At 48.7% G+C, this 27586-nt stretch overlaps 1 protein-coding gene and 1 long non-coding RNA gene across 6 annotated transcripts; one reads left to right on the forward strand and one right to left on the reverse strand.

Moving 5' to 3' along the window:
* Positions 1 to 1087: 1087 nt before the first annotated feature.
* Positions 1088 to 27383, forward strand: LOC123605072 (zinc finger protein 791-like). Of its 5 annotated transcripts, XM_045491398.1 has the most exons (5): positions 11523 to 11549; positions 21096 to 21258; positions 24912 to 24969; positions 25389 to 25644; positions 25789 to 27383. In XM_045491398.1, exons 1-5 carry the CDS (start codon positions 11538 to 11540, stop codon positions 27085 to 27087), a joined length of 1788 nt encoding a protein of 595 aa, XP_045347354.1. In that variant the 5' UTR covers positions 11523 to 11537; the 3' UTR covers positions 27088 to 27383. The 5 variants fall into 5 exon arrangements, with proteins under 5 accessions (XP_045347351.1, XP_045347353.1, XP_045347354.1 ...); XM_045491395.1 differs by lacking the exon at positions 11523 to 11549 and adding an exon at positions 1088 to 1148 and having other exon boundaries at positions 25389 to 27383; XM_045491397.1 differs by lacking the exon at positions 11523 to 11549 and adding an exon at positions 1487 to 1654 and having other exon boundaries at positions 25389 to 27383.
* Positions 10016 to 11428, reverse strand: LOC123605075. Its single transcript, XR_006715568.1, has 2 exons — positions 10911 to 11428; positions 10016 to 10765 (listed from the first exon to the last, which is right to left on the reverse strand). It is a non-coding gene; the product is annotated as an uncharacterized LOC123605075 (long non-coding RNA).
* Positions 27384 to 27586: the final 203 nt, after the last annotated feature.

The raw sequence follows: 27586 nt of genomic DNA on the forward strand, positions 1-27586 counted from the left end.
ACATCATGCACGTGAACGTAGGGTGACAATGTTATACCCCGTGGAAGACCCCAGCCACACAGGCCACATGGTGGGAGTCACTTGCATTAAATAGGCAGAGTGGGCAAATCCGTAGAGACACGAAGTATTTCAACAGTGCCCAGGAGGCATGATTTCCTGGCTACTGTGGCCTTTAAATTTGCTTAGGAAAATGGAGATATAAGTCGCATACCATGGGACTCACACTTGTAAGAGTAAAACTCAGCGTTCTTTTTATTTTGTGTGTTCCCAGAGCTGTCCCACATCAACCCACCACCTGAAGAAGGATGTGGAGCTTTTACATTCCACGTTCACAGGGACTGATTACAACCTGGATCTGCCGTGACTTTCCTTGCAGAATGTAACGCACACCTGAGTATTGTAACGTGTCACGCCTGTGGCTGTGCCCAGCTGGGCACACAGGTAATGAAGCCACGTCCCCCGGGGGCTGAGGACCTAGGGCTTGTTTGGTTGACTTGAGGCCAGAGAAGTAGGGGTGGGGCCGGAGGGCGGGGCCTTGCGGTGTCCAAGGGTCAGGTCAAAATCTCGGGGGAGCTTGGCTTCCTTACGGTGACGTCACCGGTCAGTGAGCAGTTCCAAAACACAGGGGACAGGTGCACCGTTATGCTGTATGGGCCACGGACTGAAGGGTCACCGGGCCCTTCTATTCTGTCACATCCGGATCCGACGCCGCGTAAGGGAGGCTCCGCGGGGAAACTGAGTCAGATCCTCAGACAGAAGGAGGAGGAGACAGGCGGCTCAGTCCGCCCGGAGCGCATTCTACTGAGAGCCCACCTCGGACCGGGGCATAGGACACGTGTGTACCGCCAGCCTGTCACTCAGGGGCAGGGGGCGGGCCTGGGGGGGGTGGGGGGAGGAAATCAGCCGCAGGACCAATATCCAATCAGATTCGGGGAGAGTTATCTTCGGAACACCATCCAATCAGGTCGCAGGGACTGAAGGATCGCCCAATCAGGGCCCGGGACCTGTACACCACCCAATCAGGCCCGAGCGAGAGCCCGGTGGGTGTGGCTCTCCGCCGGGGCGGCTGGCGCAGTCGGATCCTGCGCTGCCAAGGTTGCGCGGCATAGGAGGACGCCCCGAGGGCGCGAGCCGCGGGCCCCGAGATGGTGAGTGCGCGGGCCGGAGGGGCGGATGGGACCAGCCGGACCTAGGTGGAAGCGGCCGCGGCGGGGTGTCCCCGTCCCCAGGGGTCCGCACCTGGGTCCTGGGCGGTTGGAACGGAGAAGGGAGGCTGGGGGAGGGCAGGGGGGAGGCCTGGGATTCGGGGAGCGTGTGCGAACACCTGACTAAGCAGGAGTTTGCTCCTCGGTGGGGGACAGGTAGAGACTGTCCGGGTGAGTTGTCTCGTAAAGGAAACTGTTTGCAGCCGTAAAGAGGCCGCAGGCAATAGCTTCCGAAGCCGCGACTCCCCAGCAGGGAGGAGGGTTTTTCTTTTATGGAGGGTGACGATGAATATTCAGAAAGGGGAGCTCTGTCGGGGGCAGTCTAGGCGGGCGTGAGGTTGCTCGGACCGAGCTGGAAGACGTGCCCAGAAAGCACGCGTGCAGTGTGACGGTCACGGAGCCAGAGCTGCTCCCGGGGGCTGAGACTTGGACGTTAGAATCGAGCGGAGGTAAGTGTGGGACGTGGGGCCGGGGCTGAGCGCGCGCGGAGGGAGCAGGTGCACGCGCATGGGGTCCTGGGCTGCGACCTCGGGTAAGAAACGCAGGGTTTTCTCACTTTGGAAGCCGCGCGGAGAGTTTCACGGGTTTGGCTGTCTCCTGGCCTGGTGCAGACTGTCAGTCTTTGCTTCCACGCTGTTCCCTTCAAGTCGTAAATGGCTGAGATTGCTTTTCTGTTTTTCCATTTCTTTGTGATTCTGACCCGGACCAGGAAGTTCTGCAAGGGGTATACTGGGCAATTAGAGCCGGAGAGGCGTAGATCACGGAATGGAGCTGGGGTCCTAAAATGATTGCTTTTCTGGGCACCCCTTAACCCGCTGAGCTTATAGGGGGACCCACGGTGGGACCTGTCACCCAACCAACCTGAGTTCTCTGCTTGGTGAGTCAGAAACTGCTCCACACTGAGGAGTCCCAGGAAGAAAACTTTATTAGCAGCAGATACAGAGATCAGTAGATCACAGGAAATAACTTCCAAAGCCCTGACTCCCCGGAGGGAGGGTGGATGGGCTCTTCTGGTTTAGGGCTGGATGGATATTTCCATGGGGAAGCCTCCTCGTCCTGTGTGGGGTGGAAGGAGGGGTGCTGGAGGTGGGCCTTAGGGCAGCAGGCCTGTCCCCAGGGAATATGTCATGTACATGAGGCTGTGCTCCTCCCCCAGTGGAGACTTCAGTGTGGTAATGAGGTAAAGGTAATTGGTGGTCATTCCAGAGGTCCCTCCAGGTCCTTCTGCACAGACAGGAATCCCGGGGCTCCTCAAACTGGTTGGGGGGGTCGGGGCTCTGGAGGTCTGGTGAGGGCAGTCGATCTGCGATCTGCTCCAGGGGCAGGTTCCTGTCATTTGCCTGAGTTAAAGAGGACAGTTGGAAAGGACAGCTTAGGGAAACGTGGGGCAAAGGTCTGTGAGGACAACCACATGGGCTTGGGGTCTAGCTGGTGACAGACTTGGGAGATGACCTCAAATCTGCGCCTGGCTGAGGACAGTTTACTACAATCGGTTCCAATAGGGACCAGCTCCCATCTCAGGGACCCTCCAGTGAAACAGAACCCGGCTTGGCTGTTCTGCAGGAGGGGGATGGGCAGGAAGGCCCAGTGTCAGGATCTGGCCCCTGTGGTGGAGGAAGGCCTCACTGGTTCACGTCCCCAGGGCCTTGTTCCTCAGCCCAGTGGATGCTCAGCGTGTGGGCCACCTGCAGTTCAGGGGCCTGTGGGGAGCACAGCGGCCTGGGCAAAGTTTGGGTAGGAAAGGGGCGGTCGTGGACAGTTGGGTCAAACCAGTGTCAAAAGAAAAATCTGAGTTGAGTAAGGAGAGTCCTGCATTGAGAAGAATGACTGCAAAGAAGGGGGAGGGGACTGTTGCATTAGGGGCAGGGGCTGTGCAGGGGGGTAGGAGGGCTTTTGCACTATGGGCAGGGACTGTGCAGGGGGGAGGGGAACTGTAGCATTAGTGGTGGGGGATGTGCAGGGAGGCAGGGGGCTGTTGCACTAGGGACACGGGCTGTCCAGGGGAGCGGTGGGGGGGGGGCTATTGCATTAGGTGCAGGGGCTGAGAACAGAGTGGGGGGCAGTTGCATTAGGGGCAGGGTCTGTGCAGGGGGGACGGGGGGCTGTTGCATTAGGATCAGGGGCCATGCAGGGCACGGTGGGGGGCTGTTGCACTAGGGGCGGGGGCTGTGCAGGGGAGTAGGAGGGCTGTTGCATTAGGGGCAGGGGCTGTGCAGGGGGAAGGGGGAGCAGTTGCATTAGGGGCAGAGGGGCAGGGGAGGCTGTTGCACTAGGGGCAGGGGACGTGCAGGGGAGTGGGGGGGGGCAGTTGCATTAGGGGCAGGGGCTGTGCAGGGGGCAGGGGAGGCTATTACATTGGGTGCAGAGGCCATGAAGGGGAGAGGGGGGTGGGCAGTTACATTAGGGGCAGGGGCTGTGCAGGGGGGAGGAGGACTGTAGTATCAGGGGCAGGGGCCATGCAGGGGATCGGGGGGCAGTTGCATTTGGGGCAGGGGCTACATCGACACTGTGAGCCTAAGACCTGCGAGTGTCTCAAGAGTCGTGTAGAAGGGAGGAGAGGAGGAAAGAAACCAGGCATGAACAGGTATGGTGCTGACGTTGAGGTTCCCTGGGGCCAGCCTGTCCTCCTGTCCCCCAGGAGGGTCTGTGTGTGGCTCAGCCTGAGAGCAAGCCCACATTCAGGGGTCTGGAGGAAGGAGAGAAGCCAAAGCAAAGTGGGACCAGCCAGCATTTTGTGCCCCCTGGTCACGGGGACAAGCAGCTGAGCGGATCGTGGATGAGGCACAAAGTGTGGATGTGGGGGCTTTGTGCATGGCCCTGTCGTGGGTGAGCCAGGGGGACTTCCTGTGAGTCTTCTCTCTCTCTCTCTCTCTCTCTCTCTTTTTAAATTTATTTTATTTTGAGGCAGAGAGTGTGAGCAGGGGGAGGGGCAGAGAGACAGGGACAGAGAATCCCAAGCAGGCTCTGAACCCGCAGCTCAGAGCCCGATGTGGGGCTCGAACCCACAAACCATGACGTCACCACCTTAACCAAAATCAAGACTCACATGATTTAACACTTAACCAACTGAACCACCCAGGAGCACAGGGCTCAGGTAGGCGTCTCCATGTCACCTGTCACCTGTGAGCAGCGCTGTCCCTGTCCAGCTCAGCACTGACGGCTCTGTCCTCCGCCAGCCTCGCGTTGAGCAGGTGTAAAATGCCCGAGTTCTTTCTGCCTCCTTTCTTCCCCTTCAGGGCAGAGGGTGGTAAGTGTGTCAGGTCGTTCCTGTCCCTGCTGACTCGGGTTACTGGGGGCTTTATCCAGAGAGCGTCCCCTGGGGAAAAGCGTCTCAGGACAGAACTGTCCTTCTCCATTAGGGTTGGGTTGGGGGGGGGGTTCTGCAGGGGGCTCCATACCTTCATGCCAGGTGGATGGGGTCATGGATCAGAGGATTCATCCCAGGCACCTGGGTTGCTCAGTTGGTTGAGCAGCTGACTTCCCCTCAGGTCGTGATCTCCGGGTTTGTGAGGTCAAGGCCAGGCCTCACATCCAGCTCAATTCTGTCAGACTGTCAGTGGAGAATCCCTTTTCTCTCCCCTTCTCTCTGCCCCTTCCCTGCTTGTGCTGTCCTAAAAATAAATATTAAAAAAAAAAAAAAAAAAAGATTCATCCAAATGTAGTGATGGTTCCATGCAGGGTCCAGGGTTGTAAAACTGTAATCCTGATCTGTCTCACATGTTGCATATTGTAGCTCATGAGTAAGTTATATGTGAGTAGGAAACGCGGGTGCAGAGTCTGAACCACACGTCAGTGCTGGGTCCTGTCCCTTCTGGCTTCCTGTTTTCTAGTTCGCCGGTGTGACATGGGGTCTCCTGGACGTCACACGTTGGTTTATCTGATTGCTCCAGGGCTGAGCATTTCTCACGTGTGGGTTCCCTCTTCCGTGGAAGCGTTTCCAGCGTGTTGTCTCCTGTATCTCACGTGTCTGCTTCCTGATGATCTGTTTCCTTCGCGTCCTGGGGACATGTGTCTGTTTCATTTCTGCCTGCTGTGTTTTCTCCAGGTCAGGGTGTATCATTTCTCTGTGTTGTCTGTGTGGATGCACCCTTCACGTTGTTAGTAGACTTGAACTTCCCGGTCTCTTCCTGTGCAGACGACCATCTTTTGTTCTGTGAGAAAACTCCTCCATCGCTCAGGTCTAATCACATGTGCTGGAACTTTTCTGTCCGTGTGTTCCTCTTGTTTCCGTGGCAGTTAAATCCACCAGACTCTGTTATTGTCCGTGAATCTGATGATTCCTTTTAACCTTTAGAAAACCACTCTTCCCTGGCCCCATGTGCCCAAGTGTCCCCATCTCTGCTGATGCCCCGTGGCACCCGCTGAGCGTATACCCACTTGCTAAAGTCAGGGGCGCCTGTCTGTGCATTTCTTTGTCAATCAGGCTGTTTATCCGCCTGTCTGTTGCTGCCTCGTGTTCTAGTTACTGGTAAGTTGTAAATTGAAACGGTCAGTTATTTTACCCCCAAAACTGAGGTTGTTCCGGAACAGCAGAGAATTAATTCTGAACGTGTAAGATACACAGGACCACAGGCAGTTACTAGAACAGAGGAGAGGGACGCTCTCCTAGAGAGGCCAGGAGGGGCCGGGATGGAAACACGGGATGTGGAAGAACCTAGAGCTGGAAACACGGTGGCTCCCCGCTGGCAGGGTGGGGGTGGGGAGGCGGCGTCCCAGCTGAGGCAGGCTGGGCTTGCAGGGCGCTGGGCTTGCGGCTGGGGCCCCCGGTGAGGACGGGGCAGGACGCGAGGGCGCCCCCTGCCGGCCCCCCACTCCGTCCCTAAGGAGCTTTCCGTGTGCGAATCTCTCCATTTCCTCTGTTTGACCTCCGTGTGTCCTCAGAAGCATCTGGGAGTGAGAGGCGGGTTTGCTGTATTTAGTGGATTTGTCCCTCGGCGCCAGGAAGGACGTCTCCCGCTTGGCGTGTCTCGCGTTGGAGGGAACGAGCAGAGCAGTGGAAACCAGTCGAGGCCCCACCTGAGTGACAGGGACGGTTCGGAGGGAGATGCCGTCAGACACTTGTCATCTAGGCCGTGTCCATCAGCAGTGTCAGCCTTGCAGAGCGTGTGCTTGTATGAATCACACGACTCACCGGCAATAAAATACGAAAGAAAAGTAGCATAACTCTATGGATTGTTCTAATCCGGGACCCCGGGTCTGAAGGCAGCCCACTGAAATGTTTATTGACACTTATTCCAACCCCGGGGAGAAGGTTCTCCCTGTGGAGGCACGCCCGGAGTCCTGTTTGCCTCCTGGAAGTCCCCGCCTGGGCCACCGTGAGGGCAGATGGTGGATCCCACGGACCCAGAGGGAGAGAACGAACCCAGGGCATTTGGGAGGAGACAGTGCCTGGTTGGGGGGGGGGGGGGGACACAAAGCTTAGTGGTGAAGTTTCTGAAAGATGTTTTAAAAAGTGTTCTCAAAAATGCAGTTTGGAACCACATGTTACCCAGAAATGCAGCCTGTAAGGTTGTGAATGGAGAGACCATGAATTTGGGTAATAGGATGGCATCAGTTAATAGTTCGGATGAGGAAAGACTTTTGTGAATTTAGAGCCTTCTAACACGTGAGAAAAGGCAAGTGACCGGTTCATGTGTCTCGGGATCCTGATGAGGCCTTTCCTGAAAGGCCAGAACCCCACGAAGAGAGTTCCATGAAGCAGAGAAGAAGCAACAGTGAGAAAAAGGGCCCCAAGCCAGGGCCGGACGTCTCGGGAAGGCTGTGGCACAGATGTGGTCTGCTGCCGTTCGGGAAACCTTTCCCGTCATGTCACCATGTGGTGTGCAGGGCAGTCAGGGTTTGCTGTGTGTCTACACGTGCCACATGCATCCAGGGTCTGTGCCCTGGAGTGCGGTGACACAGGGGCTGGCGGGCAGATGCTGACGGGGGGCCTTTCCAGGGAGGCCGGAGAGAACCAGGAGGGGTCTCGTCAGTAGACGAAATCTCCGGAGTTGGAAGGTGGGAGGCCTCAGGGTCTTCCTCCCCTGGGAGGGCACTGTGAACGTGGCTCTCCCACGGCATGGTTATTTTGATAAAGAAGCTATTAATTTTTTCCAATACTAACGTATACACCTTTTTGTCACCGAGAGTCAAAGGAGCGAGGACCAGTGCCTTGGCCGTGCTGTAATTTCTCAGGGTGGGAGTTGGGGGGGGGGGCCTCTGGAGGGGGATGTGAGATGGAAAAGGACCAACCCCAGTGCTTTTGGACACGGTGTTTGGGAGGCGGGGGTGTCTCCACACAGGGTGTCCCTTGAGTAGCAGCAGTGCCTTCAGTGAGCCCACCTGAGCCCGAGGATCCTAGGTGTTAACGCGGAGCGAAGGTGTAAGACGGGCCGAACAGAACAGCACCTGGCTGGCAAACTGGGCTCCCGGATCCCTGTGAAGTCTGCGAGGTGTTCCCCAGGTGGGGACGCCCTTTTCTCACAGCACTGCAGCCACAGGACAGGCCCTGGGCTGTCGACGAGAGAAGGCTTCCGCCAGTGAGATAACCTATAAACCGTGACTAACACATACTCCTATTCAGAGAGAGGGGGCTGCGTGAAATCCATTCATGCAAACGGGTTTCCCTGGGTTGTAACCGGACAGGTGGGACCAGCGAGGTTGTCACATTTTTTTGTGGCTTCAGTCTTTCTCCACGAGTACTTCTCGAACACTCTCCTGTTGTCGGAGGCCGCTGCTCCACTGTGTGTCCAGTGGTGAGTAGCGAATATTGCAGAATCGCTCCTAGGGCCAGACTGTTCTTTGGCCCAAACCAGAGTTCTCCCTTTTTTTGAAGTAACAGACTTCTAATAAAGTGTTTCCATGTCTGGGGCGCATTTTGGGGACACCTCTGGTCAGTTTTGCGAAATTATTTTTTAGGAGAACATCCCTTTGAAGTAGAACAGAAGTTTGCCTATTGGTTTCCTTGAGCTGGCTTCCATTTTTTGCGTTGAAGACACGTCAGAGATCAAGAGGGGACTTGGGGCAGAGCCCCTGTGGTCCTTAGGGCCCAGATGTGGGCAATGAGGAGGGGTTGGGAAGGGCTGGGAGGAGGGCTCCCGCACCTGAAACATTCAGGCTGCTGATAACCTTCTCTCACATGTCCTGCCTGTTTGCAATCATAGTGCGAACTGTAGGTGTTTGGTTTTTTGTTTTTTTTTTAATTTTTTTTTCAACGTTTATTTATTTTTGGGACAGAGAGAGACAGAGCATGAACGGGGGAGGGGCAGAGAGAGAGGGAGACACAGAATCGGAAACAGGCTCCAGGCTCTGAGCCATCAGCCCCGAGCCTGATGCGGGGCTCGAACTCACGGACCGCGAGATCGTGACCTGGCTGAAGTCAGACGCTTAACCGACTGCGCCACCCAGGCGCCCCTGTAGGTGTTTGGTTTTTAGGAGGCTTCAGCTGCCGTAGGTGAGAATTAAGAATTTTGGCTGTCTTTCCTCCATGTGGGGTGTGAGTCCGCTTGTTTGCCAAAATAACTAAAATGCAGTGGACGTGGAGTCCCATTCCATCTTGGGCCTTTTAAGCAAAAAGCAGGATCCCAGTTCAGCCCATTAAATGCTGCCTGGGTAGATTTCACATGTGAAGAAAGACCTGAAGTTATGTTGAAGACAAGCTGGAGTCTGTTACAACAGCCACGTACAGGTTCATCAGGCTTTTGTGTGGAAATCTAGATTTTGTTTTAATTCACAATCTTAGGAAAAGCTACTGTAATTGCTCGGTGGGGATTTCCAGTGAGTGTCATAAGCATCTTTCCAGAAGTGGGCATCTGTGTCTTCGCGGGTTAGTTTCATCCCATGTGTGGCCTGGGCCTCAGCAACACGCATGTGGACTAATTGATCTAAATCTGGGACACCCTGTTGGTGTGTCCCAGTTGAATAGCTGTGTTATGTTCTTCAGCGAGCTTATGGGGGTTCTAGGCATTTCTGGAAACTTCTGCCTTAGTCCAGGGAACATGAGAAATGTGGGGTTTTAGATCTTGAGAAGCCTTCCCTTTAAAGAGGCCTGGTTAACAGGTTGAGGTAAGGAGGGATCAAGGGCAGGTTCAGAAGAAAAAGGAAGTTCAGAGCTTGTTGAGGAAAGTGGTTGGAGGCAGGTCCTGGGTGTAGAGTAGCCGCTGGGTGTCTGCAGCAGTGAAGTCGGGGTGGGAGAAAAACACACTTCGGAAGCCATTTGTCGTATTTCAGTTGTTTGCCTCCGTTCATTTGAAATAGTCTTTTGCAAAGAGGCACACTTAGATCCTGAAAATATTTGCAAGTCTTGAGGTACCGAATAAAATCTGTAGCAAACTCAATGTTCTGAAGTCATGACTTCCTAATTTAATTTTCAATAAAACAAGTTTGGGGAGATCGAAAGTTCCCCATAAAGGCCACTGTAATTTTAAATTACATTTGGTTCAGTTGTTCATTTTTTAAGGGACTGGGGCGCCTGGGTGGCGCAGTCGGTTGAGCGTCCGACTTCAGCCAGGTCACGATCTCGCGGTCCGTGAGTTCGAGCCCCGCGTCGGGCTCTGGGCTGATGGCTCGGAGCCTGGAGCCTGTTTCCGATTCTGTGTCTCCCTCTCTCTCTGCCCCTCCCCCGTTCATGCTCTGTCTCTCTCTGTCCCAAAAATAAATAAACGTTGAAAAAAAAAATTAAAAAAAAAAAAAAAGAAATGTACATGAGGACGCACCATGGCTTTTTAAACGTAAGACTGGTCAGGGTCCCAGGTGGGAGCCCCCCCTCCCTGCGCTTTAATTGTAATGCCCGAGGTTGCGACCCCCCACAAGAGACCACCAGAGTCATAAGCCAAAGCCAAGCGGCAAGGGTCGTTTATTGCAGGTTCGAACCTGGACCTCCACGCACTCGTTGCCAGTGACGCTAAGAGGCCCTGAGTGAGGTTTTTACAGCCTTTTTATAGACAGGTACAAACAAGTTATGGGGAAGTTAGGGATTCTTCGCGGTTACGCCAAGCAGTTGTACAGAAGCGGAACAAGCTAGTTAAGCAAGCGGATTTAAGCTAAGTTTGTTTTTCACAGACCAGGATGACTAGGCAAACAGTTTGCCCAGGTCTCTCATTTCTCCCCTTTCTCAAGTACCCGAGGAACCAAGGGGAAGGGGAAAATATGTTAAGCAAGCAGGTTTACAGAAGCGAGAAATGCCGGTTAGTTCATGTACAATCACTTATTCTATTACACACCAGACTACATTTAGGAAGTTTCACAACTTACTCTATTACATAGCGGGTTACATTCAGGAAAGGTTTCACAATGCTCGTAGCAAACAGCAAGCAAAACAGACTTCTCAGCAATTGTATTTTTTATCAAAGATCCATAATAAGCAGAAGAGAGAACTTAGCTTTAAACTAAGGCAGGGCTGTCATTTGGATTTAAAGCTGTTCTTTTCATGATGTCTGGAATCCATTTCATGGTGGTTTTCTCTAGACCAGAATAAAATGTATAAACACTAGTCTCTACAGGAGTAGCCTCTTTACAGAAGAAATCAGACCAAGGGCTAGCACATTTCCAACAGGTACGGTTTTAAGAGGTACAGTCCAGTTCTGAAAAGTAGTCGGAACAAAAGCCAAATGAGCTCTCTCAGAAAGGACAAGCCCCTAAGACAGGTCCCCAATAAACCCCGGAGAGCACAGACACAGGACAGCGCAGACCCGGGGAGCGGGGCTCTGATCCTGGCACAAAACTTACCCTCCACGTCAGGGTCCGCGAGAAAGCAGCTCAGTGGGCTCTGTGGGACCTGCACCTGTTTGCTCGCCAGCCCGGAGTGGTTGGGGTCTTTTGTGGGTCCACCAGTGATCAAGTAACTGTTAACCTTAAAACCAGATATTTTTCCAGGAAAAAAAATGGGTTTATCTGGGACTAGCAGAGAATTGTAATTTGGGACACATATGCCACAGCAAAACCACAGGCAAATCTGGAGGAAAAAAGGGGAGGACTATAGGGAGGGCTACTGTTTTCTAGAGGAGAGGGGGCATTGGGAGGGGCTGTGCAAACAAGAAGTCCGTTGGAGCAAACTGGGGTGGGGGGGGAGGGTTCTACGTTCAGGGGCTTCTCATTGGCTGGGCTATGACCATCTCTCATTGGGTGATCCATGACTGTCTTTCATTGGCTGGGCTGCTACTATCCTGCATTGTCAGGGCTGTGGCCGTCTCTCATTGGTTGGGTTGTGGCTCTCACTGGCTAAGCCCTGGCTCTCTCTCATTGGCTGGGCTGTGATCGTCTCTCATTGGCTGGGCTGTGACCGTCTCTCTTTGGCTGGGCTGTTGCCACCCCAGGAAATCATCTTCCTTCCTCCTGCATGAGCAGCGATGCATTATGGGTGTGCAGGTGCGTCTCTCCGTGTTGTGTCTGCCCTTGGCCCTGAGCGGCAGGTTGGGGGGCTTCCCCTGTGGACTCCTGACTCCACTTCAGTCGTGTCGCCTTTACTCAGCCGGGAAGAGGTGCCGGGCTTCTGGGTGGTTTTCATCGCGGGCGATCGGGAGTCGTGCGGCGGAGAGCAGAGCGCGTGCGCACGCGTGTGTGTGATGGCGCTCGTCCTCCCGGGTCTGGGGCAGGTGGCTACGAGGAGCGGACCTGCCGTGTTGGGTGGGAACTCCACGTTGCTCATGTTGGGGGTCCACCAGACTCTTCCAAAGCGGCCTCCCCCGCTTACATCCGCAGCAGGATAAATGAAGGAGAATGCGCCCTGCTCACGTCCTCGGGCGCTTCCTGGGGCGTCTTTATAGCCAGTGTGGTGGGTGCGAAGGGGCCTCTGCTGGTAGTTCGAGGTGCGTGTCCCTCGTGACGAATGTCTAGGATCTTTTCATCGACCCACTGGCCATTTGCATACGTTCTTTGGAGAAGTGTCTGGGTGCGCAAATGTTAGGTGTGGACTTTTCCCCGCTGCCCCTTTTCGGGATGAGGAAGTTCCTTTCTGTTCCTAGTTGGCTGAGTATTTTTGTCAAGAGAGGGTGGTGGGTTCAAGGAGATACCTTTTCTGTGTGTAAGTGATCATGGGGTTTTGTTTCTCTTCTGTTCATGAAGTTGATGACTGTTATTTTGCTTGCTGAGCCAACCATTTTATTCCCAGATAAATCCCGCTTGGTCACGTTGTAGAATCCATTTTATTTATGACTGGTTTTGGTATCACCATAAACTGGCCTCATAGAGTAGGTTGGAAGTGTCTGTGCACAATTAAATTTTGTGGATGGACCCCAGATGATTGGTGACATTGAGCATCATTTCATGTGCTTTTTGGCCATTGTGTATCTTCCTGGGGAAATGTGTACTCGCGTTCTTTGTCCGTTATTTAGTTGTATTATTTGTCTTTATACTTTTTTATTGTTGTTACATGAGTTTTTAAAAACCTGTTTAGATCACAAACCTCGTATCAACTGTGTGACTAGCAAACCCATGTTGCAGCCCCAGACGAAGGGGTGTTGCCTTTGTTGTAGCTGATGTAGCTGGGGTTCTGTGTCCTTAGATTTTGGGAACATGTCTTTTGTTTAAACAACTTTTGATAATTTTATGATAATTGTTTGCTCTTTATTTCAATGATATGGTGGCTTCTTGTGCTGCTCCAAAGATATTACGTATGGGGGTTCTGATGTTTGGGGGACCCAGCAGTGTGGGTTGTGTAAGAATTCACCCAACGCAGCACAAAGGAGATAGAGGTTTATTGAATGCAGCATGAGGGAGCAGAGGGCCACCAGGAAGTGGTTTGGGGCTAGACTTATAGGGCAGAGTGAGGGAGTGTGGGAACATATGGAAATTCCCCTTTTTGTGGTAACTGTGCCTGGTTATAGTAGGCCATTGGATAGTTGGGGCCTGTGGCCATTTCCAGGTGGGTCACTTCATGAGCCTATTTTTTATGCATCTGTGTGTTCACTGTGGGCCCTTTTGCCTAACTCAGTTTTCCATTGGTGAAGCCTGTTATCTAAATGTGGCCCTGACATCCCCCTGACAGGTGGACAATACAAATCTTTGGCATTAGGGCAGGGGTGTCACCTTCAGTAGCTTCTTCCTGCTGAATGAGGGCATAGAGATGTCCCTGGTGGGTCAACATTCAGCAGGAAGAGAAGCTGAAATAAAAGACCTTTAATAGTTGACCAAAATCTTCCTACAGTCCAGGAGTTTAACCAGTTATTAAAGGAGAGGGAGGGATCCTTTCAAGCACCAACATGAGTATCCATATCTTTTAGCAATCCTGTTACATTATTGCAATCTGGAGCATATATTTAACACTCTTTTAAAACGATTTTTTTGGGCGGGTTGGGTTGCCTGGGTGGCTCAGTCTGTTAAGCATCCGACTTTGGCTCAGATCATAATCTCACAGTTCATGGGTTTGAACCCCACATCAGGCTCTGTGCTGACAGCTCAGAGCCTGGAGCCTGCTTTGGATTCTGTGTCTCCCTCTCTGTCCCTTCCCTGCTTATTTCTTTTTGAGCGAGAGAGTGCACGAGGCAGTAGAAGGGCAAGGAGAGTGGAAGACAGGGGATCCAAAGTGAGCTCTGCGCTGACAGCAGAGATCCCGATATGGGGCCCAGGAGATATGACCTGAGCAGAAGTCAGACTCTTAACCAACTGAGCCACTCAGCCGCCCCAACACTGTTTTAATGAAAGTATACGTTACTCCTTGAGCTGCAGCAGGATTTTAAGGGCTGTTTGGTTTTGCAGGACCACCTCAATTTCTGGGTGAGCATGTGTTGGGGTTGGTTAAAGGTGATGTCTGTGTGCTTGGTTAAAGCATCTACTTACAATTTTGCATTGATAGAGGCAACTCCTGTGACAGAATGTCTAAGGGGTAAAACCATCAAGAAGGCTTCTTTGCCTGATGTCCAGCCTTAATGACATTCTTTTTAAACAAATTTTTTTACTGTTTATTTTTGAGAGAGAGAGAGAGAGAGAGAGAGAGAATGTGAGCAGGGGAGGGGCAGAGAGAGAGAGGGAGACACAGAATCCGAAGCAGGCTCCAGGCTCTGAGCTGTCAGCACAGAGCTTGACGTGGGGCTTGAACACACGAACCGTGAGATCAGGACCTGAGTCGAGGTCAGATGCTTAACCGACTGAGCCACCCAGGTGCCCCTAGCCTTAATGATGATCTAATGATGAGGAATTGCTGGCAAGTGGGAGGTGACTTGTCCTGGTACATAAGGGCATCCCTAAGTGCATCATGTAGTCATATCATAAGGAAAGAATGGCTACCCATTATTTCCAGAAGTCTACGGCCAATCCCATGGAGAAGGGGAAATTCGGGATTTTGTGGAGTGATTTTTGGCCTCCCAGCCACACAGAATTGGTCAAGGTGATAGTTGAGTTATGAAAATGTTGGAGAGCTCCTCCCATTTTTTTGGCTGTTGAGATGATCGTATGTCCATGAGGTCTTGTTATCATCCTCACAGTAACAAGCATGATGATTCTTTATACATGAGCTTTTGCCAGTTTCTCTGAACCTCACCTCAAGTTGTCCAGCATCAGTTTTCAAGACTTTAGGAAAAAGGGTGGTTGTGGTTTTTAATGACTTAAGTCAAGAGGATGGAAGGTTGGAAACCTTAGTTTGGAGAACTCTAGCTAAATATTTGATGAAACCAGAAAAATTCAGGACCTAGTCTGGTTTATAAGAAATAGTATTAAAATCTAATATCTACAAAGATGTGTTATTGAAACATTATTTTTTATTCTCTCTGAAATCACCCTTATTTCCAGAGATAGTCAAATCAAGACTAACAAACATGGCCTAATTATTCACAGAAGCTCAGGAAGAACGTGTTGGTGGGGCGCCTGGGTGGCTCAGTCGGTTAAGCATTCGACTTTGGCTCGGGTCATGATCTCACAGTTTGTGGGTTTGAACCCTGCGTTGGGCTCTGTGCTGACACCTCAGAGCCTGGATCCTGTTTCGGATTCTGTGTCTTCCTCTCTCTGTGCCTCTCCCCTGCTTGTGTTCTGTCTCTCTTGCTCTCAAAAATAAATAAAATATAAAATAATAATAATAATAATGATAAAAAGAATAGTGATTGGTCATAGGAGTTTTTTTTAACGACTTGCTTTGCTTGAAATGTTTATAAATAATCTCTAGATTGAATTTTTAATAACCTCTCAAGGCCAGAAGCCAAGTCAAATACTTGCTGTCAGACTTGTCTACAATCCCTGTAGATTCAGGTGAATACCTCTTCTTGAGGCCCTGAATAAATCCTGAGGTTACCTGCACCTGCCAGGAATTGACTTTGTCTACTCACCTGGTAAGGCTGCTGGGAACTCTGTCAGCAAGGGATCAGGCCAGCATTTCTAAGGGGCTCGATTGGCTGCATAAAGTCAACCTTATTTCTTTAAAGCTGCCTGGTAGTATCTGTTGTCTTACCATGTCTCTCTGAAATATGACATTTCAGTCGAAGCGTCGGTAGGATAACCAACGTTTCCTATGGTGTCCTGTTACAAGAAGAAGAGAGGCTCGTTGAACTTACACAAACGCTTATCCTTGACAGGAAAAGAAAGAATACTCACTGAGAGTTTCGGAATTCTGTGGCATTTAGGTAGGGAAAAAAGGGAAATGTTTCCATTTGTTCACAAAGGAATACTTCATCACATTTCTGTAAGTCCTAGGTATTTCAAGAGAAAACTTCCTCAATTTGTTAGAGCAAACACTATAGAACCAGCAGTATTTCAAATAAGAGTTACAAAAACTATAAGCATCTTTAATTCATTTAGTCCTATGTTAATTAATTCCTGTTTGTTTGAATGCAACTTTCCCATTAGTTCTGGAAATTCTTACCCAGTTCAGTTTTATGATTTAAAGATATCAAATACCTGTATTTACAAAAAAAAATCCTTTTCATGAATCTCCTTGAAGACAAAACTCATTTGGCAAGAGCATCAGAACAATAAATATAAATGACAAAAAAACAAAACAACATAGAAATGGTCATGACTCGTGATCTGATATGTGACTTCAGTGTAATATAGCTGACAAGGAAATCTGCTCATTTCTTTGACACCTAGTATTTTATTAATTAGAATGTCAAGTGATGATGTTATATGAGAACATATTTAAACTTTATGGATTTTATGTAATTTCAAAACAGCTGTAGTATACACTCAAATGATACAATCTAAGGTTTATTACTATTTGTTTGGCCCTGCTTTCCAAGTAACTTAACATACCAAATATGCAAGCCTAATTAGTCAAAAAAGACTTCGTTTACAATTTCTAAACTTGGGAAAGTGTGTTGGAATCCTCAGAAATTTTTATTTTTATTTATTTTAAATGTTTATTTACTTTTGATACAGAGACAGACAGATCATTACTGGGGGAAGGGCAGAGAGAGACACACACACACAGAATCTGAAACAGGCTCCATGCTCCAAGCTATCAGCACAGAGCCCGATGTGGGGCTCAAACTCACAAATCGTAAGATCATGACCTGAGCCGAAGTTGGATACTTAACTGACTGAGCTACTCAGGCACCCCTTGAACTCTCAGAAATTTTTAAAGCACATGTCTAAATAGAATTACAGATCTTACACATTTTGAGAAGTTTTAACTTTAAGTAGTCAAAGACCTGGTGAAAGCAAAACATAGAAACTTTGGTTTGGGGGGCAGATAAGGAAAGGAAGAAGACTTTTGTTTACATCGTCTTGATCAAGACCAGACCAACAATCCAAGAAAGCTTTGTCCCAGCGAGAAAAGTGCATGTTTACTATTGTAGCAGTATCCTTTTAAAATCAATTTATTTCAATATTAGTCCATACTAAGAACACACACATAAAATTACTTTCTAAAGCTGTCCTTTCACAAACTTGTCTGCAACATTCTTTTGCGCTCAGAGTTTGTCCTGAGATTTTTTTCTCTAAATAACCAGTCTCATTTTAGGAGAAAATTACTTTCTTTCACCTTAACAAAATGTATTCCCATCCCTCATATCTCCTACTCTCTTAGATACAGACTTGCTTTCCCCATTCTGGTCAGTCTCAGTTACATTTAGAAGAATTGTACCTCTTAGAAACCTTAGTCTCCAGTGAAAACCAATTGAGAACTGTCTATACACCAGGATTCTTTAGATGACAAATTTATGGACGCATTTCATAGTTTTTAGGAACATGCCTTTTTCATAGCACAGTCTTTAATTTTTTTTTTTTCAACGTTTATTTATTTTTGGGGCAGAGAGAGAGCATGAACGGGAGAGGGGCAGAGAGAGAGGGAGACACAGAATCGGAAACAGGCTCCAGGCTCTGAGCCATCAGCCCAGAGCCTGATGCGGGGCTCTAACTCACGGACCGCGAGATCGTGACCTGGCTGAAGTCCGACGCTTAACCGACTGCGCCACCCAGGCGCCCCATAGCACAGTCTTTAAATGAGGCACAATGTATGTTTTCCAACAGATGCAGGTATCTTTAGTTTCTCTGCAATAAGAAGCCAAAAGCAGATGAAACTTATTTTTGCTAATTAACATGTTAGTATTTTATCTTATTGAGAAAAGACTTAGATGCCCAGTGAATTAAACCAAATTTATCATTGAACTTAGCAAAATTTCAAAGTTTCAGGTTATGAAAGATTTTGAAAGCTAGGGGCGCCTGGGTGGCGCAGTCGGTTAAGCGTCCGACTTCAGCCAGGTCTCGATCTCGCGGTCCGTGAGTTCGAGCCCCGCATCGGGCTCCGGGCTGATGGCTCAGAGCCTGGAGCCTGTTTCCGATTCTGTGTCTCCCTCTCTCTCTGCCCCTCCCCCGTTCATGCTCTGTCTCTTTCTGTCCCAAAAATAAATAAAATAAACGTTGAAAAAAAAATTAAAAAAAAAAAAAGATTTTGAAAGCTATCTTAAAAATTACCCATGAGAACTTTCTGAGACAAAGTTAACCATGATTTTAAGTCATCATTTATTTATAAACTGCAACAGAGCTTATTTGACCTTTAGTATAAAAGTTTTATATGTAATAAATATGTATGGATAACTCTAAAATCATGTCTTTTCGTTACATCAGCAACCTTAAATTAGCTTTAATATCAAATATATTCTGGGGCAGCTGGGTGGCTCAGTAGGTTAAGTGTCTGACTTTGGCTCAGGTCATGATCTTATGGTTCATGACTTCGAGCCCTGCCGTCGGGCTCTGTGCTGACAGCTCAGAGCCTGGAGCCTGCTTTGGATTCTGTGTCTCCCTCTCTCTTTGCCCCTCTCCTGCTCATGCTCTGTATCTCTCTCTCTCTCAAAAATAAACAAACATTAAAATTAAAAAAAAAATCAAATACGTTGCATTTGCGTCCACTAGGAGTCAATTTGTTGCCCACTGTTTTGGTTTTTTAACCTGGGATACCTATGGGAAAAATCTAAAGTTGGCCATTTAAGTCCAGTAGAGCCCCTGTTCCTGTAGAGGCAGGGGAAAGCCAATGGGTGGAATAAAAGAGAGGTCATCTAGAATGTCTGAAGGGTCAGATGGGCCATGTGTCTGAGGAAGACACATTCTGCAGTTTTTGTAGAGGTTGGGATTTGGGGGCAGTGCCATGAATATGAAGGCTTGCCTGTATGGGACCTGTGAGCATTTGGAGGAGTTCTGGCAAAAGACTTCAAGTTGCGTAGTGGGGCCATATGTCTTGATCTGGGAGCTTGTATGAGGCCAGGACACATGACATGAAAGATGAGATGATTTTTCTCGGTCTTGGGGTTCATGTTTTATCCACTTTTTTTTATTTAATTTTTTTTTTCAACGTTTATTTATTTTTGGGACAGAGAGAGACAGAGCATGAACGGGGGAGGGGCAGAGAGAGAGGGAGACACAGAATCGGAAACAGGCTCCAGGCTCTGAGCCATCAGCCCAGAGCCCGACGCGGGGCTCGAACCCACGGACCGCGAGATCGTGACCCGGCTGAAGTCGGACGCTTAACCGACTGCGCCACCCAGGCGCCCCTATCCACTTTTTAAAAATACAGCCCAAAGGCGAGTATAGGAATAGAGGACTTTGTCCCATACTGGGAAAGATCTGCTGCTGATTCCCAAAGGGTTGTCCCACCAAGGGGAATGAGGCTGTGACTTGTGGTCGAGATTTCAGTCAGGGTGTGCACTGTCCTGAAGAAGGACTGGACCTTATGTCCTTATGTGGGGCACCTGACTTTACGGGGGGCATGCGATCAAGGAGAGTGTCACAACAAATAGCAATAGAAATCTGTGCTGGGGTGTACCCTGCTCTAGAGAGAGACACACACCCGGTGGCCAACCTGGGTCAAAAAAAGAAAGGGGAGGACTCAGCACTGAGACCTGTAGGAATGTGTTTCCCTGTAGATCAAGATGGCAGCTGGATACATGGAAACAAAGGAATTAAGGAAAGGGTCTGAAAGAATAAGCCTGCTGAGACTCCACCAGCATTAGGAAAGGGTCCCAGCTGAGTCTGTAACGTGTGGATTCATCCGGCTTGGGCTGCTGTTGCCAACTACACCACATATTGGGAGCAGACCTTGGGGGACAGAGTGAGAAAGCAGAGGAAAGGGGCCCTTCACCCTCATAGACATGGGCAGTCCAACCTATTCACTCTCACACCTTCAGACAGAGTGTGGAGCCACCCTGGCCTCTTTGTTTGAGGAGTACTAGGGTTAGACCTCTTGAAGGGCTAAAAGACAAAGGAGAGGAGAGAGGGATCGCTCTGAAGGCAAGAGGGGAAATCCCTCAGCCTGTTGGGCAAGGGGTGCCCCATAGACGCCCCCTGGGACTTGGGATCCTCACCAAGGAGGAACCTCAGGTGGAGGTTGTCAGCTGCCCAGAAAACACTAGAGTCAGGCCACCAAGGGAAATTCCCAGGAAATTCCTAGGAAATCCCAGGAGAGGCCCAGTACAGCAGAGGGTCCCTGTGAAGGCCATCAAATGTGGGGCGACCCGATCAGGGGGGAGGCCCGCAGGTCAGGTGGTGAGAGAATTCCCCCAAGGCAGAACAGAGGAGATGGGAGTTTGCTGAATACCCTGCGAGGGAGCAGCGGGCAGGATGGCAAAGGAGAGACCATCTGCCGGGAGGCAGTGCTGGGGGCTACAGTTATGGGGTCAGGAGGGAGCATGGGAACCTTTGGAATGCTCCCTGTGTGGGACCTGTGCCCGGTTGTAAGTCGCAGGGGTTAGTTAGGGCCTGTGGCCATTTCGAGGCAGGTCACTCAGGAGCCCGTGTGCATTCAGCTGTGTGCTCACTGCGCCCTTTGCTGTGTATCTTTCCATCGCTCAGGCCTGTTGCTAAAAACGGTCCATACACTGTGATTCTTCCCCCTGTGTTAACGTGAGCGGTGGCTGTGTCCCCATCAATCCCTCAGGGACTCTTCCTTCTGGTGCCCTTTTCCTTGAATTCTGGGCCCTGGGTTAAAAGTTTGAGCGGCCCTGCTGACTTCCACGTTTCTTAAGGCCCCGGACTCGTCTTACACATCAGGTGTGCCAGGCGCCTGGGCCCTGGCCTGTGTCCGTGCCCAGAGCCCACCTAATCCGGGGAAAGGGTCGTGTCTGCCTCTGTCGGAAGAGAGGGGACTCCAGCAGGCTTCTTGCCCTTGTTCCTTCCAGGGCGAGAGCTGCTCACATCAAGCAGCCCTGGAATCGGAGTGTCCACAGCATCCTGACATTCTGGTTCCAGTTCTTGGAGCTGATGACGAGGCATAATCGTCTTAGAGCAAGCCAAGCGTGTGTCCTCCGGTCTGTGTGTTGTCCGAGTGAATATTTCCGTTTTCGGTCTGTACAGTACTGGTCTGCTCAGATCTGTCTCAGTGTAAATATCCCAGTAAATTGGGTGTGTGTAAGTCTATGTCAGCTGTTGTCCTCACCCTCTGTTGTGACTCAGGAGTCCTAGGAATGGAGTGCAGCTCCCCGCCTGTCACCCTTCATCCTCCCACACACATGGGTGATGATGGAGCTTTGCAGCAACAGAGTGTATGGTATGTTTCAGGCCTCTGTGGTCTTTGAGGATGTGGCTGTGAACTTCACCCCAGAAGAGTGGGCTTTGCTGAATCGTGGTCAGAGGAAGCTCTACAGAGATGTGATGCTGGAGACCTGCAGGAACCTGTCTGCCGTGGGTAAGGATGGCTCCATACCTTCACTGGTCTTTTCAGGAGGAAGAAGAATAAGTCAAATTTGCAAATGATATGAAACAATACATAGAATGTCCTTAACACTTCACCAAATACTATTAGAACTAATAGATGAATTTAGAAGACTTGCAGAACACAAAATTAATATTCCAAAATCTGTTGCACTTCCGTATCTACTATCAAAATAGCAGAGAAATGTAGAAAACAAACCCATGTTAAATTACCTCAAAAACCATAAAATATTATGTTAAATGTAACTAAGGAAGTTTAAAGATATTTACTCTAGGAGGTATAAACATTTAGTGAAAGAAATTGAAGGGGCGTCTGGGTGGCTCAGTTGGTTAAGTGTCAAGTTTGGCTCAGGTCGTGATCTCACGGTCTGTGGGTTCGAGCCCTGCGTTGGGCTCTGTGCTGACAGCTCACAGCCTGGAGCCTGCTTCACATTCTATGTCTTCTTCTCACTCTGCCCCTCCCCCACTCATTCTCTCTCTTTCTCTCTCTCTTTCAAAAATAAATATTAAGAATTTTTAAAAAAAAATAAATTGAAGGGGTACTTCAGTGGCTCAGTTGGTTGGGCATCCGACTTTGGCTCAGGCCATGATCTCATGGTCTGTGAGTTTGAGCCCCGCGGTGGGCTCTGTGCTGACAGCTCAGAGCCTGGAGCCTGTTTTGGATTCTGTGTTTCCCTCTCTTTGCCCCTCCCCCACTCATGCTCTGTCTCTGTCTCTCTCTCTCAAAAAAAAGTAAATAAACATTTAAAAATACTTAAAAAAAAGGAAATTGAAGATGACACAATAAAAAAAGGTATACCATTGTCCTGGATTATAAGAACTAATATTATTGAAAATGCCCATACTATGAAAAGTGTTATACGTATTCAATGCAATCCCCATCAATATACAGATAGTATTTTTGAAAGAACTAGAGCAAGAAATTAAAAAAATTTTTTTTTAAAATGTTTTATTTATTTTTGAGACGGGGAGAGACAGAGCATGAACGGGGGAGGGGCAGAGAGAGAGGGAGACACAGAATCGGAAACAGGCTCCAGGCTCTGAGCCATCAGCCCAGAGCCCAACGCGGGGCTCGAACTCACGGACTGCGAGATCGTGACCTGGCTGAAGTCGGACGCTCAACCGACTGCGCCACCCAGGTGCCCCAGAAGTTTTAAAATTTTTATGAAAACAGAAAAGATTTCAAATAAAGCAATTTTGAGAAAACATACCAAAGCTGAAGATACAACAGTCTCAGATTTCAAACTATACTAAGCAAAACAGTGTAGCACTGGGACAAAAATAGACACATAGATCAAGGCAACAGAATAGAGAGTCCAGAAATAAACCCATGCTTCTATGGCCGGATTATGTACAAAGAAGGAGCTGAAAATACACAATGGGGTTAAGACTGTCTCTTCAATAAGTGGTGTTGGGAAAATGAGACAGCTGCCTGCAAAGAGGTGAAACTGGGCCAGCTTCATACCCCTTACCTGAAAGGAAACTCAGTATGGATTAAACACCTCGGTGCAGGACTTGAACCCATACACGTCTTAAGACTAAACGGAGGCACTGAACTCATGGACATCAGCCTTAGCATTATTTTTGTGGAATCATCCCTTCAGGTAAGGGAAACAAAAGGAAAAATAAAAAATTGAAAGGGGAACATAGCAAACATAACAGACATTTTCCCACAGAAAATAATAGAGATGGCCTCTTGGCACATGAAAAGCTGCTCAGTATCACTAATCCTCAGGGAAGTGCACATCACAACCACAATGAGCTGCCCCCTCACAGCAGCCGGAACGGCTAGTGTCAAAAAGACAGGAAATACGAGTGTTGGTGAGGATGTGGAGAAAAGGAAACTCCTCGTCGGTGGGGTTTAAATGGGTGCAACCAGCTTGGCAAACAGTTTGGAATTTCCACAGTAAAATGAAACACGACAGTACCATGTAGTCCATAATTCCGCTTCTGGGTAGTTCACCAAAGAAAAAAAGCCAGCACGATAAGACATGTGCACCCCCTGGTTCACCAGACTGTTACTCGCTGTACTCAACATAGGGAAGCAATGCAGGTGTCCTTCAACAGATGAATGGATAATGAAGATGTGGTATCTACATTCAAGGGACTATCCCTCAGTAATACAAAAGGGACAAATTTGTGATGTTTGTGACAACGTGGATGGACCTAGAGAGTATTATACCAAGTAAATAAGTCCGACAGCGAGACAAACAAAACACGTTACTTATATGTGGAATCTAAATGACAAAATGAACAAACAACAGAAAATAGGGACAGTCTTAAAACTCTAGGGAACAAATTGGTGTTTGTGAGATTGGAATGGGATTGAGAGACTGGTGAAATCATGGAGGGGATTGAGAAGAACAGATTTGCACTTGTTGAATAAATAAGTTACCAGAAGGAAAAGTAGAGCATAGGGAATAAGGTCAATAATTGTATAGTTGTGTATAATGACAGCAATTACACTTTTTATGGTGAGCATTTTGTAATGTATGTAATTGTCAAATCACCGTATTGTACATCTGACACTAATATATAGGTCAGTATGCTTCTAGTAAAAGAATGATTAAATGAATGAGTTAACAAATGAATAAATAATAAAAAGCCACCCAATTATCGGTCATCAATGACCCTGAAGACTAAAGTTAGTGCCTCTCTTCCAGATTGCTTGTTGTCCTTCAAATCCTCCCTCCCGCTGAGCTCTTCTCAGGGGCAGGCCAGCAGCCATACACATCACCCGACCTCTAATGGCAGCTGGGGCAGTGTAGGAAGGCTTTACCAAAGGCCTATGTGCCTTCAGAACTGATCAACCCTTGGTTGGACCAGGTTCTGGACAAGGGATTGACATTTGGACCCATCCCCTAGAAACATGACTGTTTTTGAGAAGGGTGATATTTGTCATTGACCCGGCTTTCCTGTTGGACTTTTCATCCATCATACCCCATGTGGCCAGTCTTTCTGTCTTCCTATAGAGGTAGGGTGTGGATGTGTGTATCTTGCCCAGTTCCTTCCTACTTGGCTCTTCTGATAATTCTTTTTTTTTTTTTTTTTTTCAAATTTTTTTTTTCAACGTTTTTATTTATTTTTGGAACAGAGAGAGACAGAGCATGAACAGGGGAGGGGCAGAGAGAGAGGGAGACACAGAATCGGAAACAGGCTCCAGGCTCTGAGCCATCAGCCCAGAGCCCGACGCGGGGCTCGAACTCACGGACGGTGAGATCGTGACCTGGCTGAAGTCGGACGCTTAACCGACTGCGCCACCCAGGCGCCCCTCTTCTGATAATTCTTAACTCCACATTAGTGTCCATCTAGTTTGAAGTATTTCTGAATGAACGGGCTGCCATTTCAGACACTTTCTCTATTATTGCCAAAGTCTTGAGTCAACAAGGGTCCTCGGAATTTTTTGGTCACATGACCATTCTTCCTCATGAAGTTCATTTACATTTCGGGATCAGTATATAAATAGAGATACATGGTCTGTTTTCTTACCTTACATATCAGATCATTTCCGAGAAATTCAATTAGACTCCCAATTCTTGTAGTTTCTCCCAGTCAAGGTAAAGTGAGTGGATGAAAGACTCAGTGGAATTTTGCAGAATGAACCTCTGAGTGAAGAGAAAATACTAATGTTTACAAAAAATGATTCCCGTTCTGTGTTTGTAGAGAAGCAGAAATTTCACAGCAGTGGAGATTTGACCCGAATGCAGGAAGGGCTTTTGAGGTGAGTGACACTTGTAAGGGAGGAAGGGGGGGATGTTGGCGATTGTGAGACTGACCTGAAATTGGAGAACAGTTGCAAACCTAGCGCAACAATCGTGTAGTCGAAATTTTCACAAGACAAACCTTTATAAATGCATTCTACCTATTGATCATCTGAAAAACAATTCAGTTGGAAAAAATGGTCAGGGAAAAGCATATGTAAGAAGCCCGGAATGTTATGACTCTATTTGAGTCCTCAGGGAGAACAGGAAGCTTGTTCCACTTTGGAACCTTGCACACAGTGCTAAAAACATACTCGTTCATTGAGAATATCCATCATGTAACCCAATAATGATTAACAAACATCAATAGATCATTAGGCAATAAAGAGATCACTTATAATCATTATTCCCTAACAATGTACCTTCCTATTTTGAACAGAAGTCCTTTGGTGGAGAGTGTCTGTGAACGTATTGAAGGAGATCCATGTGGAGAAACCCTGAACCCGATTACAAGTCTTACTGTGCATGAGGGCTGTCCCACTGGAGGCAAATCCTGTGAATGCGCTAAGTGTAGGGAAGCCCTCACAGATGGTTTTTTTCTAGGGACTCTGGGAAGATCTCACCCAGGACTCAAATCTAGTCCCTGTGAGGAATGTGGGCTGGCCTGTAGCTCCGTCTCAAGCCTCAGCACTCAGGTGGGTGCAGACCTTGTAGAGAAACCCTGTGAGGGTCAGGACACCGGGAGAGCATCAGAGACATACGCAAAGAGTCTGAGTAGTAAAAAATCTCTAGAGTGCAAGAAATGTGGAAAAGCTTTCACTTGCATTTCTTCTTTTCAGGGTCATGTGCAAAATGACTGTGTACAGAGAGTCCATGCATGTGACGTGTGTGGGAAAGCCTTTATGTGTCACTCTGATCTTACACATCACGTGAGAACTCATACTGGGGAGAGAACCTATCAATGTCAGGAGTGTGGGAGAGCCTTCCAGTGTAAGTCAGGCCTGCAGAAACATGTGAGGACTCACACTCCAGAGAAACTCTATAAATATCAGCCCTGTAGGAAATCCTTCCCTGGCCAGCAGTCCTTTCTAGTACCTAGGAGAAGACACACAGGGGACAGACACTTGGAATGTAAGGAGTGTGGGAAAACTTTCAAGAAGCATCTACAGTTTGAACGTCACATGACCACACACAATGTAATGAAACCCTATGAATGTCGGGAGTGTGGCAAAACCTTCAAGCATCACCCAGACCTGCGAGTACATATGAGGACACACACTGGGGAAAGACCCTATGAATGTAAGGAATGTGGGAAATCTTTCCGAAAGTATGAACATGTTAAACGTCACATGACCACTCACAGTACTGTGAAACCCTATGAATGTCAGCAATGTGGCAGAGCCTTCCGGGATCACACAGACCTGCGAGTGCATATGAGGACACACACTGGGGAAAGACCGTATGAATGTCAACAATGTGGGAAAGCCTTCAGATATCTTGGGAATCTGCGAGAGCATGTGACGATACACACGGGGGAGAGACCCTATGAATGTCAGGAGTGTGGGAAAGCCTTCAGGTATAACTCATGCCTGCGAGAACATGTGAGGAAACACACTGGGGAGAGACCCTATCAATGTCAGCACTGTGGAAAAGCCTTCATTCGACACCACACCCTCATGCTACATACTGCGAGAAGACACTCAGTGGGTGGACACTTGGAATGTAAGGAGTGTGGGGAAACTTTCAGGAAGCATCAACCTTTTGAGCATCACATGACCACACACAATGTAGTGAAACCCTATGAATGTCAGGAGTGTGGGAAAGCCTTCAGGTATCACAGAGACCTACGAATACATGCGTGGACACACACTGGGGAAAAACCCTGTAAATGTCAGCACTGTGGGAAAGCCTTCACATCTCCTTCAAACCTGGGAGCACACATGAGGACACATGCTGAGGAGAGACCTTTTGAGTGTATGGAGTGTGGGAAAGCTTTCCGTCAGCTGCAAAATTTTGAAAGTCATTTGAAAACACACAGCACCATTAAATCCTATGAATGTAAGAAGTGTGGGAAGGTGTACAAGTTCTCCTCCTCTCTTCGAGCGCATATGAAGAAACACCCTGGGGAGAGACCTTGACAGATCACCGCTTCCTTCAAGAACATGTGAGGCTGCACAGTGGACAGTAAGCCTCTGTATGCAAGGACTCTGCTAAGACCTTCCAGTGTCTCGTAGACCTGGGCAGAAGAACCTTATGAATGATCGCTCTGTGGGAAAGCCTTCAGTTGTCCCTCTTCCCTCCGAGAACACACGCGCAAGTACAGTAATGTGAAACATTACACACGTAAGCACCATGGAAAAGCCTGTCCAGGAATCTGTGAGCAAAGCCACACTGTAGGAAAGCATTGATTTTTCCTTCAAATATTTTTTTTTTAATTTTTTTTTTTCAACGTTTATTTATTTTTGGGACAGAGAGAGACAGAGCATGAACGGGGGAGGGGCAGAGAGAGAGGGAGACACAGAACCGGAAACAGGCTCCAGGCTCTGAGCCATCAGCCCAGAGCCCGACGCGGGGCTCGAACTCACGGACCGCAAGATCGTGACCTGGCTGAAGTCGGACGCTTAACCGACTGCGCCA

Source organism: Leopardus geoffroyi, chromosome A2 (assembly GCF_018350155.1).
Source record: "Leopardus geoffroyi isolate Oge1 chromosome A2, O.geoffroyi_Oge1_pat1.0, whole genome shotgun sequence".
NCBI classification, from domain to species: Eukaryota; Metazoa; Chordata; class Mammalia; order Carnivora; family Felidae; genus Leopardus; species Leopardus geoffroyi.